At 39.8% G+C, this 12,227-nt stretch overlaps 1 protein-coding gene across 4 annotated transcripts in view; it reads right to left on the bottom strand.

The window, feature by feature from the left end:
- The window catches only part of LOC140486245 (cyclic AMP receptor-like protein A), a 218,439-nt gene that overhangs the window by 129,637 nt on the left and 76,575 nt on the right, over window positions 1–12,227 (bottom strand). For all 4 annotated transcript variants that reach the window (XM_072585121.1, XM_072585124.1, XM_072585122.1 and 1 more), the window contains 2 exons: window positions 11,887–11,947; window positions 3,485–3,572 (listed from right to left, as the gene is read on the bottom strand). In XM_072585121.1, the coding sequence (XP_072441222.1) occupies window positions 3,485–3,572; window positions 11,887–11,947 (149 nt within the window). The remainder of the gene's footprint in view (window positions 1–3,484; window positions 3,573–11,886; window positions 11,948–12,227) is intronic.

Raw genomic sequence — 12,227 nt, 5'->3', positions numbered from 1 at the left:
ATTTGTTTTACATTGATTTTTTTACCTTAGTACAAACTTCCACGGCACACTTAGACAGTTGTCAGACTATATTCGTTAAAAGCCATAGTCTATGCCATGCTATGACTGAGATCAGATGGCAGCAGTCTATGTTGCTTGGGACACAGAGGATGGCCAAAGCAAACAGCCTGGAGGGCAATGGGCTTCAGTCGAGGAGGCTGGTCAAGATTGGAAGTCTGAGTGGCCAAGGTTGGCAGGCAGGCAGACAGGAGAAGAGTGGAATTGCCAGCAAGTTTAGCTGCTGACACTCACACCGAGAGCCTGACTGGGAGGGAATATGATGTCAGAAGCTTCAACACCATAAGGTCAAGGTGGGGATGTTAATTTCCTGTCCACCCCTCCACATGATTTGTTACGTATATGCGAGGAGTTGAGAACTGAGTATTTGCCTGACAGAAGCTGATCCAACCTGACCAGAAGTGACACTCTCCTCCACACAGGAAGCAGGATTTGGCATTGATTACAGAACATTCTGTCACCCCCCCCCTGCAGGGTAGGATTTGCATATCACATCACACTATCTTTCCTAGGAGCATATTATTGCAGATGCTGGAATCTGTACTGAAAACAACAAATGCTGGAGATCACAGCGGGTCAGGCAGCATCCACAGGGAGAGACAGCAAGCTAATGTTTCGAATCTAGACAACTCTTCATCAGAACTACAGCTTCAGCTCTGTTGAAGAGTCATCCAGACTCGAAACGTAAGCTTGCTCTATTTCCATGGACGCTGCCAGGCCCACTGTGTTTTCAGCACACTATCTTTTCTCCTTGGATATCTTGACGAAGAATAACATGATGCAAGTTTCAATCCTTACTGGCTAAGGCCCTGTGTAAAATGAGCTGGTCAGTTTCAATGGAGCTCCTCTTGGACAGAAACCCTAAGCATTAAAATGCTCATAATTCTGCAATTTCAATTAAACAGGCCACAAGCATAAGCATGGATCTAGGAGTCTTGATCCACATGGAAGGATTTCTGTTTCCAAGTAATAAACAACAAAGAAAAAATCATAATGCTTAAACAATACTTCATTAAAACCCAGACAGTCTGATGACATTTTCAAAATATAAAAGTTAATCTCAAGGTGCTCGACAGCATTATCATTACATAGATTAAATGCCAAGTTTATTTTCAGAACCAAATACTTTTCTGCCTATTTTACTTTAGTAGTTTGCACCTTATTACATCCACCTGAGGGGCTGCATATAGCCCTCCATTACAACATCAGCAATGGATTGTTTACCAGTGATTTCAGTGCTTATCTCTGTTTACAACTTCATCAATATTGATCATAAACAGAAAACATATTTAGACTTCCTGTATTAAACTGTCAAAATATTACTGCAACTCTAAAGTATGAAAATACATTGCACTGCCTAAAGCATGGTTCCCTACCTCTTCAGGCTTATGTGAGGGTATGGTTCTACTGTATCAAGCCTCCTGTAACTCTCACAAATCAGCATTCTTCATGTGCAAGCCATCGAGTGATCTTTGGCAGGTTAACAGCCTCTGGAAGCTATCAGAGACAGGTCAAACTCTTGTCACCCAACTTTTACAGCTGTATTTTATAAAAAAAAGTTATAAATAGTGGTGGAAGCAGAGTTTTAGCTCCATCTCCCCAGCCTAAGGATTTGATATGCAATTAGAGCATTCAGTCACTTCTCCATTTAACAAGCAGAGTCCAGTAGGAACTGTATCAGTGACCTTGCTGAACAGCTTGATTTCTAATGCTGTTCTTATCCACAAGGTTACTAGGTACTGAGGTGGGGTGAAGACTTGGATTGGGGTTAGGGTTGGCATAATGGAGGGGAAAGAATATTATGCAGTGCTTTAATGAGAGCCAATTTAGAAAAGGATTACTTCACCATAATTGATTCTTAAGTGCAGACAGCAACAAGATTGATGTAAGAGTAGTTGACTTAAGTCAAAAAATTTCAACAATCTGAAATATTCACTCTATTTCGCTTCACAGATGCTGCCAGATCCGCTGAACATTTAAACATGTTCTGCTTTTATTTTAGACTTCCAGCATCCACAGTATTCTGCTTTTCAATAAGCTACTAAAATCTTCTTCCAGTGAGTATTAACTATATTGTAATGATTTAACAATCCAAGACAGGAAGAACACATTTTAAACAATAAAGTACATCAGCTGAAACCACAACTAAGCTCCTGTTCACATCTATCTCTGGGATCATACGGTGTCCTGGTTCTTAATGCTACAGTCACTCACCAGCTCTTCGGTGCAGAAGGAAAGGATTCATTTCTCTAAGGTGACAGCAATTTGGTCTATTACAATTCCAAGGAGTCTTGAACACATTTTAATCTATTAAAGTTTATCAATAAATTATATAAGCTCTTCCCTGAAAAGCATTTCACTTTGGAGTGTTCTCAATTTTGAAATGGATAATACAACTCTGAACTTTTGGTTGATACATAGTAGCGATTTCTAATCTGCATTACAGTCTTTTGGCTCCAGAACATAACTAAAACTCAAATCTCAGTCTTAAAATTCTCAAGTTTTTGAGGTGGTCAGGTAAACCAAAAATATTAAATGCTCTGGCCTACAAACTGTAAAAATCTCAGAATGGGGTGTTAACTGAACCCAGCAAAGAATAGCTCTGAGAATAGGAAATAATAGGGCTTCCAACTCACCTTACATTATTGCACTCAACAGGATACAGAGAGGAGGAATTCCTATCTACTGAACAAACAATATGAATACTTTGTGAAGATATTTTAACAAGAAGAGGGTAAGGAGAGCTAATAAACTCAGGCTTGGGGTAATCAGTGAGAACCAGATAATTTTATTGTCTAATGATTCATCAGTCTATTCGTGCATTCAGTTCACTTAGACATTAAAATTTGTTTTTAAAGAAAGCAAACAGATTACTGATAAATGCAAAAGCCAGAGGATAAGATTTTACAAATTTTGTTGGAAAAAGACACATTTTGTTGCAGCATTTGTCTGCATGAGAGGGCAGCACTGTATGTTAACAAGTGGGCACTGATTGGTACAAGCATTGCCATGGAGATTGCATTAATGATGATTGACAGTTAAAGGCCAGGCTTTAAATTTAAACTTGGCATGTTTGGTCAAGACATCATGCTGAGAAATGAATCAGAGAATAGGTTCCACCTATTTTGTTGAGTTGAAACTGGTGCAGTCCCTGTACACGTTCTTCCTGCTTGCCAAGAACACTGTTACAAATACTCATTGTGACATCAAACTGAATGGAAAGTTATTAGTCACAGTACTCCGGAAGAGAAGATGCAAGAAAACAACCAAGAGGTCTCCAAATGGCGCACTTAACTCTTCAGATATTCTAGATAAATATTATATACAGCACCATGATAAGTGCAGAGAAAAGTTTGTTTCGTTGTTCTTTAATCGACAACCTACAAAGAAAAGTCCAAAAGAGAACAATACTTGGAACAATACTCACACTGCAAAGTGATCTGTTCTGATTTCTTTCACCAAGTTGAAGTAAAGGTTGACGGTTATGCAACAAACCCATGCCAGGGAACACCAGTCTGCATGTGAACAGGAAATGGAGCCTAATATTAGAAGATAAATTGCACAAAAACACAGATTTAAAAGGATCCTTTTCCAACTTCAGGATTCCAAGGGATAGTGTCTCTCTCTCTCACATCTTTCAAATATCCAAAATTCAAATGCACTTTTAAATTAATGGCTGGAAGATTGTGCACAGCACATATTTGAATTTTCACTTTATAGAACTGGCAGACCTATTTTCTAAACAGGAACTTGAAGTTTGGAAAATTATTTCTGTAGATTGTTCTGACAAGGCACAATTACTTCCATTACTTCATTACTGCCAACTCAGCATTAGGTGTGTACTTCTTTTCTTACTACCAAACAATACTTCACAAAGGTTGCCTGAATGTTTAATTTTAAAAATGATTTTAAAGTCCCAATCAGGGTTGGAAACCTGAGCCAGGTTAGAAAATGAAAACAGAAATTGCTGGAGAAACTGAGGTATGGCAGCAACTATGGAGAGAAAGCAGAGTTAGTGTTTAGAGTCCAGTGGTCCATTTTTTTCAGATTAGAAAATGCCAACTTATGTTTAGCTGACTTTTGCATTGGGATTTCTGGACAGGAGCCCCCTGCGCAGGAATCCAGAAACTCACAAAACCGCCATAGAAACCATGCCACCTTTTACTGCACTGAGTGCTGAATTCTGTAGTTCCTATGTCCAGCAGATACTTTGACAGCTACTGTGAGACAGCAAGAACATAAGGTACATAAGGGGTTAGAATGGGAGCAGGGGCTCGGAGACTGTGGATGAGGGATGTTGGGGAAGTATGATTCCTCGTGGGAAAAAGGGCAGGATTGTTAGAAAAGAATGGCTGGGTGTGGGGTAGGTGGGCGGAATGATTTTGAATCCAGCCTGGGAAGTGTTGGATTCGATGGGAAGTTAGTAAGTTGGGGATCAAGTATGTAGAGTCAGGTTGGCAGAGGGGGCAGGTGTTGGGTCCAGGGACATCAGGGGTCAGCAGGGTGTAGTGGTTTGGTGGGTGGGTGGGTGATGGTGTTGGTGGGAGGAAGGGTAAACAATGGTGAATATTAGATATTCAATTTATACTTATTGAGGAGTTAGAGCAAGTTTTTAAATGTTAATTTCCAGAAGCAAGTCAGAACTTGGAATTCTCCAACTCTGAGGGGCTTTTCTGAAGGATTTCAGAGGCAGGGGAAAGCCCATTGGAGTTTTCAATTGCCCAGGCAATTCCCTAAGAGTCAGCTGTGATAGGAGTTCAGCAGAGTTCTTTCTGCACTGCTCCAATAACTCTCTGACCACTGCAATATCTGGATTTATCTGAAGCAGAAGCATATAATTACCTTCGCTTCCCCCACCCCCTATCAGAAACTACTGAACTGCCCATTCGAAAGTCCCTCTCATGAGCATGACTCTAACTTGCAGGGGTACAGCTATTATATTGAAGTTGTACAAGTAGCAACCACTACACTTTGTTTTGCTTGTCAACCTTTGATCCTCCTTAGACACCAGCATATACATCCGCCTTTCTGATGCTGTAAAATGTGCCACTTTCTCTATATGGACAAACCACATAGATGCTAAATGAGTAAGGTTCCAATGCACTCCATTTGATTTCCTTACATCTGCTGAGGCAAGGCTTAAATAAATTTGCATGCAACCGAATGAACTGTGCACACGCTCCTACAGATTATCACTTAAAATGGCTTTCCTTTCTGCTCCCACACCATCACTTCTGGTGTTCCTTCATGTATCAATGCTGAGAGCACACCTACTTCTCATCCACATGCTGCCCCTCACAGCATCATCATATGACACCGAGGGCCTTCAATCTCTACTTTACCAACAACTGCCTCACCGTTTCTAAATTAATTACCTCCTTATCTGATACCCAGTTATGGATCAACAGAAACTTCTTCCAATTATACAGTGGGAAGATGGAAGTCATTGTTTTTGCTTTCCACTGCAAATTTCCTTCCCTCACTACCTGTTCCATCTCTCCCCCAACAATTGATTTTCTGAAACTAAAACAAACTGCTTGCAACATCAGTGTTATATCTGCTACCAGGATAAACTGCCACTTAAACGCCTGTGTCCTCCCTAAAATCACATTGTTTCCACCTCGTTATCACCCAATTTAGCTCATATTCTGTAAACATTAATAGAGTCATAGAGTCATAGAGATGTACAGCATGGAAACAGACCCTTCGGTCCAATCTGTCCATGCCGACCAGATATCCCAATCTAGTCCCACCTGCCAGCACCCGGCCCATATCCCTCCAAACCCTTCCTATTCATATACCCATCCAATTACCTCTTAAATGTTGCAATTGTACCAGCCTCCACCACATCCTCTGGCAGCTCATTCCAAACACATACCACCCTTTGTAAGAAAAAGTTGCCCCTTAGGTCTCTTTTATATCTTTCCCCTCTCACCCTAAATCTATGCCCTCTAGTTCTGGACTCCCCGACCCCAGGGAAAAGACTTTGTCTATTTATCCTATCCATGCCCCTCATAATTTTGTAAACCACTATAAGGTCAGTCTCAGCCTCCGACACTCCAGGGAAAACAGCCTTAGTCTGTTCAGCCTCTCCCTGTAGCTCAAATTCACCAACCCTGGCAACATCCTTGTAAATCTTTTCTGAACCCTTTCAAGTTTCACAACATCTTTCCGATAGGAAGGAGACCAGAATTGCATGCAATATTCCAACAGTGGCCTAACCAATGTCCTGTACAGCTGCAACATGACCTCCCAACTCCTGTACTCAATACTCTGACCAATAAAGGAAAGCATACCAAACACCTTCTTCACTATTCTATCTACCTGCGACTTCACTTTCAAGGAGCTATGAACCTGCGCTCCAAGGTCTCTTTGTTCAGCAACACTCCCTAGGACCTTACCATTAAGTGTATAAGTCTTGCTAATATTTGCTTTCCCAAAATGCAGCACCTCGCATTTACTGAATTAAACTCCAGCTGCCACTTCTCAGCCCATTGGCCCATCTGGTCCAGATCCTGTTGTAAACCATGCCTCTGTTTTAATCCAGACTCAACCATTTCAATACACCCCTGGCTGACCTCCCACACTCTAACCAATGTAACCATCCATAACCCTGCTGCTCTTGTGTAAACCTACACCCAGTCTTGCACCTCTACCACCTCATGACTGATGGCCCATACTGTGGGCCCTGGCAAAGCAACATCTTCATTTTAAAATTCTGATCGATGTTTTCAAATCACTGCAGATTTTTATCTCCCCCGTCCCTGTAATCTCCTCAAACCCCACAATCCTCCAAGGTATCTCAAAATATTTAAGTTTTGCCATTTGAGCATTCCCAACCTTAATCACCACCACTGGCCGTGTCATCTGTTGCCGAGGCACTAAGCTACATGATTTCCTCCCTGCACATCTCCACCCCTCCATTTTACTTTTCACCTTGAAGACAGTTCCTAGAGTCTACCTTTTAGACAAAAATATGTTCATCATTATGGCGTCATCTTTTCTTTTACATTACTTCTTATACTGTCTTGGGTCAAATATGTGTACTATACTGCCTCAGGACATTTTCTTATATTAAGGTGCAGTGTGAATACAAGTTGTTCTAGTTATGACCAGATTGTCAGTTTAGGTCCTCGGCAGACAACGACAATGACATTTCTCTTTTCAGTAGCTATGACGTAGAGGTGTCGATGTTGTACTGGGGTGGACAAAGTCAGACATCACACGACACCAGGTTATAAGTGACTTCACCTGATGAAGGAGCAGCGCTCCAAAACCTGTGATTTCAAATAAATCTGTTGGACTGTAACCTGGTGTCATATGACTTCTGACTTTTCCAGTAACAGCCTTAATATTGACCGGCCTATTTTCTCAACATGGTCATAAAAATGATGGCAAATATAAATTAAATGAGAGTAATAGGTCTACTAATAGTATTCTATTAAATAGAAAGTTTAATTACTGTCTTTTTCAGGGTAAAACTATCCTTTCTTCTCAGAACAGTACAAATACACACAAACCCAGTAATGATAATGCAAAGAGATAGCTAGTTCACTGCTCTGAATACTCAGTGTGCCTGCAAATGGTAAAATACGCGCACAGCTCATTTAAGTACATTTTCATTGTTTCCTACACTTAGCAGTCAACATCACAGGATTAAGAAGCAGCTATTTTGGCACAGGCAGCTCTGAAAGGCTTCAGTTCACCTTTAAAGCTGCTCTGCTGCTGGATAATAAAACATAATGGCTGCAAGAAGTGCAAGCACTCTATCACAGCAGAAAGGTAGCTTTGCAGGTATTGTTACACAAAGGTGTGCTTTTTTAAAAAAAATAAGGGTTACCATGCACTAAAAAGCATCCTGCATGAAGATAACAAAAAATTGATTTTTTTTTTAAACTTTATCCCATTCTCAAACAACAGGCTGAAAACCAGATGAATTCTCTCCAGGGCAGGCTATCTACTCCACCAGATCACCAACAAGTTGAAAATAATCCCCAGAAAGCAATCCCTAGTGCAGAACTGCTCATTTCAAATTTAATCTTCATCAAGTATTCTCTGTAGAATACAAAGGAAGGTGTAATGTTAACGTTATTGGGATATTAATCCAGAGGGACAAACCTAATGCATTGAAGACACAGGGTCACATCCCACTATAGCAGCTGGTGGAAAGTAAATTCAATTAATAAAATCTGGATCCCAGAATTCAAGGGGTCATGTCCTTTCTTTTTAAAATTTCATTCAGATCACTGTGTCACAGAAAAAAAAACCTTTCCAAACTTTAGATTTATAATTCCTTCTCCAAAGTTGAATTATTTACTTGTACATGATACAATTATATATAACATTCAATGCACTTGCGGTGATATTACATAGACAGGGGATATAAACATACTGCATATTGCTCACACTCTTGCAGTCAATATATTTTGACGACTGGAAGTTTATAAAACAATGCTTTATCTTTTCCTCTTTGTGAGTTTGCCAGAGGATCTCATACTAAAAGCTGCATGCAATGGTTGTCAAAAAAACTTGAAGTACATTATTTAGCAAATACTGCATGACTGCTTCCTAAATCTTTTTCTCAGGCTGACCCCATTTTGGTGCTCAAAATGTGCCGGGAGCTCAGAGTTATGAGAGCTGGGTGAGAGGGCTAGGGGGCTGCAGGTGAAAGCAGTAGGTGGGGAAGATCCTTGAGAGAGGAAGAGTGAAGGGATGCCTGTGAGGGGGCAGTGGGGATTGTGAGCAGAGGGGGGTTGGAATGCCTGTGAGAGCAGTGAGGATGGCATGGAGAGAGTGAGATACCAGTGAGTGTAGCCTGGGAAATAAATAAAATGTATAATCCACAAGGCTTTTAAATAAAAAGCATCTACTTTCTCATTTTAGGACAGAATTCAGGCATAGAAGATTGGGTCATTATGCTGTACTCACTATGAAAGACAACTGCAATGGTTTAAAGGGGACTTTGCAGCTTGTAGCACACAGTCAGAGCTCCACCTCTATATCAAAGCTCAGACCCCAAATGTTTAGCTGGAACCCACCATTTGGGACTGGGCTAGAGGAATGGATTTCGAATGGGGAGTTGGGAGTGACTTGCATTATTTTGTAAACGTATACTGCTTTTACACAGCTGTTTGACATGATCAAATGCTCAACAGGTTCAAAAACTCAACATCCTACTGCAGCATGTGTTACAATAAAGCCAACAGTATACATGCATCATACATATTGGACAGTGAATTTAGTAATCCTGTATTTATAATACAAAACTCAGATTGTTTTGCCTGGAAAGATAAAGGCTGAGGGGTGACCTGTTGGAGGCCTATAAAATTAAGACCGGCATAGATAGCTTGGACAACCAGAGGCTTTTTTCCAGGGTGGAATGGTCAACTACAAGGGGATACTAGTTCAACATGAGAGAGGGGAAGGTTAAAGGAGAAGTGCAGGGAAAAGTTTTCACACAGAGGGTGCCAGTGGAGATGGTGGAAGCAGGCACATCAGCAACATTTAAGAACTCTGGTCAAAGCTAGCATGGGTTTCTAATAGATTTATTACAGCTTAGCCCAGATCTTCTGTCAGGCATTTCCAAAGAGCGCAGTTCCTTGCTGGAAACATGAAATCATTGAATTTATACCTTGAGTTGTTCAAAGTAACTGTTTCTATAAGGTACAATTGGCTTACAGCTTTTCCATAGCATAATGTGTAAGGGGTTACAATTAAATTCATTTCATTACAAAATTTTATTTGATGACTCTCAAATCACACTGTCTCAATTATTTTTGCCATGATGTCTATCACTTATTCAAGTGGAAATTGGATAAATGCTTAGAGAACACTGGCAACTATTTAGTCAATGAAGTGATCATTGAGAATTAGAACTGCACCTTCAAAGACTGGGAAACACAAAGACACCAAATGAATTCAAGCATATGTTCCGAACTATTGCCTCTAATATCAACTAATAACAACTGAGAATATATTTTATTATTGTTGGTCCATGTTCTAAATGTGCAAAAGGTATTTCATTAACATAAAAACCTGAAATTATGGAATTCTTATACTCATAAGTACAAGATATTTGACAGTATACATTTATATTAGAAATTCTAATACTGTCATTATCCAGATATAAAATGTTTTTCTTTTAATTGGCACAGGATAGGTTACCTAAGAAATCAGGAAATTCTAAGAACAAGGGGAGACCCTTTGGCCCAATAAATCCAATTCACCAGAATTCAAGCTCTCATAACGGACAGTGTGGGATCAGTGGCAGTGTCTGATTGAAAGTCAGTCCTTCAAACCTAATTCTAGACTCAAATCCTTGCTTTGAATTCTTCCATTGCCTGTTGTGCTATCACCTAGGCCTCCACATTATTCAAGATAATGCTCAACCTTTTAAAAAGTGTTTTTTTTAAAGCATCTATTCTAAATTAAGCTTCATGTGAAATTTACCATGGGAATCTTTTAAAAGTACTGATTTTCTTTGCCAAATATTTTATTCTTTCAATACATTTGCAATATTCAAATGGTCATCCGTGATGAGGAGTTATGCTCAGGCTAATATATATCAGCTTCTAATGAATATTTAATGTGTCTTGCCCTTATTTTGTAACATTTATATGCAGTTATCAAAGATATCAGCAACAACGGCTTGTACTTTGGCCTTAGCATGGCCTTTCCTGTGCCTTCCAACCACTGACTTATCGAGACAGAGAGGAGAAGTTGTCAGTGTCCACCCAACATCCTCTCACCTGACTGAAAGCCCCCTACACCAAAAGTGCTACGTGGGAGGGCACTTAATTCAGCCCATTGACTGAAGAGTTGATTGATTGAAAGTCAAGAGGTTAAAAGGACCATTCTTACTCTCCATTCATGAGTGCTCATCTGTTAACAATTTTCTGAGACAGGGAGTGGAATGTGGTTGAATATGGTCAGTACCTTGTTTTTTGTGAACAGCTGAAGGTACAAGATGTTTTACACAATCCAACAGTCTTTGGGATGTATGGCCTGCATACTTCATATTGCCCTGACACTGAAATTCATATGGCACATTATTGATTTGCGTGATAGGAAGAATGCTTTTTTCGTCTGAGAGCTGCATGCTGTTAACGGTGAATATGTTCCTGCTGCAGAGTAGCACTGCAAAACAACTCACTTCACCAGTTGCTCAAATGTTTGACACACTTTATCTTCAAGTGTATCCCAAGGTACACTGGGTAATTTTCAGGACCAAAATCCCATTCATGGGTTTTTGATGATCCGATCATGGTAGCCATTACTGTAGCAAGATTATTTTGATGTGCTATGTTTCAGCTCTACCTCCTTTGCAGAGGGAATACATTTAGAGTGAGCTCTATATATTGCCAATAATGCCAATCTTATTGTGCTTGCAACCATAGGAATGTGAATTACCCATGACGATAGGCTAGACAGGCAATAGTACAGAATACATTGGCAGGTTTCTCAACAAAAACATTAAGCAAGGTGAATCTGAAAAACCTCTTAGAGATGTACAGCACGGAAACAGACCCTTCGGTCCAACTTGTCTATGCCAACCAGATAGCCCAACCCAATCTAGTCCCATCTGCCAGCTTCTTTCCAACAAAATTGGAGAATACATTCACAAAACTAGCAGTTTCTTATAAGAGTGATGAGACTTCAAGTACTTCACTTGGGACATCCGAAGGTTATGAACTGTGTGGCATAAATGGATAATTTTATTTCAAAGAAAGGAAATACTCAAGTGTTGCTTGATGTTCAGCATTCATCATCCTAGAAATTAGCATAATGTGTTTTGGGTTTACTCGACAGAAAAAGAAACAAAGCACTCACCAAAGTACGTAAGCCACCAAGCCTGAAAGTTGCAAAGGACACCATCTGGGATAACCTCTCCCTGTTACAAAAGGCAAATTTTAAATCGCTCAGCTGAAGTCAAATCAATTTCCAAAATATGTAATTTGATTATTTAAAATATTACACTTTCCATCACCTGCATATTTATTCTGGCATTAAAACAAAAAATAATCCACACATTAAGACTAAGAAAACTGCATATTAATGCTTCTAAAACCTTTAACAATATTTCTATGCTGCAAAATAAACACTCCTAAAGGACAGGTTTTCTGTTTGGCAAAAAAAATTGTATTTTACTAAGTTTGACAAATCTTCTCAAG

Source organism: Chiloscyllium punctatum, chromosome 15 (genome assembly GCF_047496795.1).
Source record: "Chiloscyllium punctatum isolate Juve2018m chromosome 15, sChiPun1.3, whole genome shotgun sequence".
NCBI classification, from domain to species: Eukaryota; Metazoa; Chordata; class Chondrichthyes; order Orectolobiformes; family Hemiscylliidae; genus Chiloscyllium; species Chiloscyllium punctatum.
The sequence above is the reverse complement of the archived record's forward strand: the minus strand, read 5'-3'. Positions and strand labels throughout refer to the sequence as shown.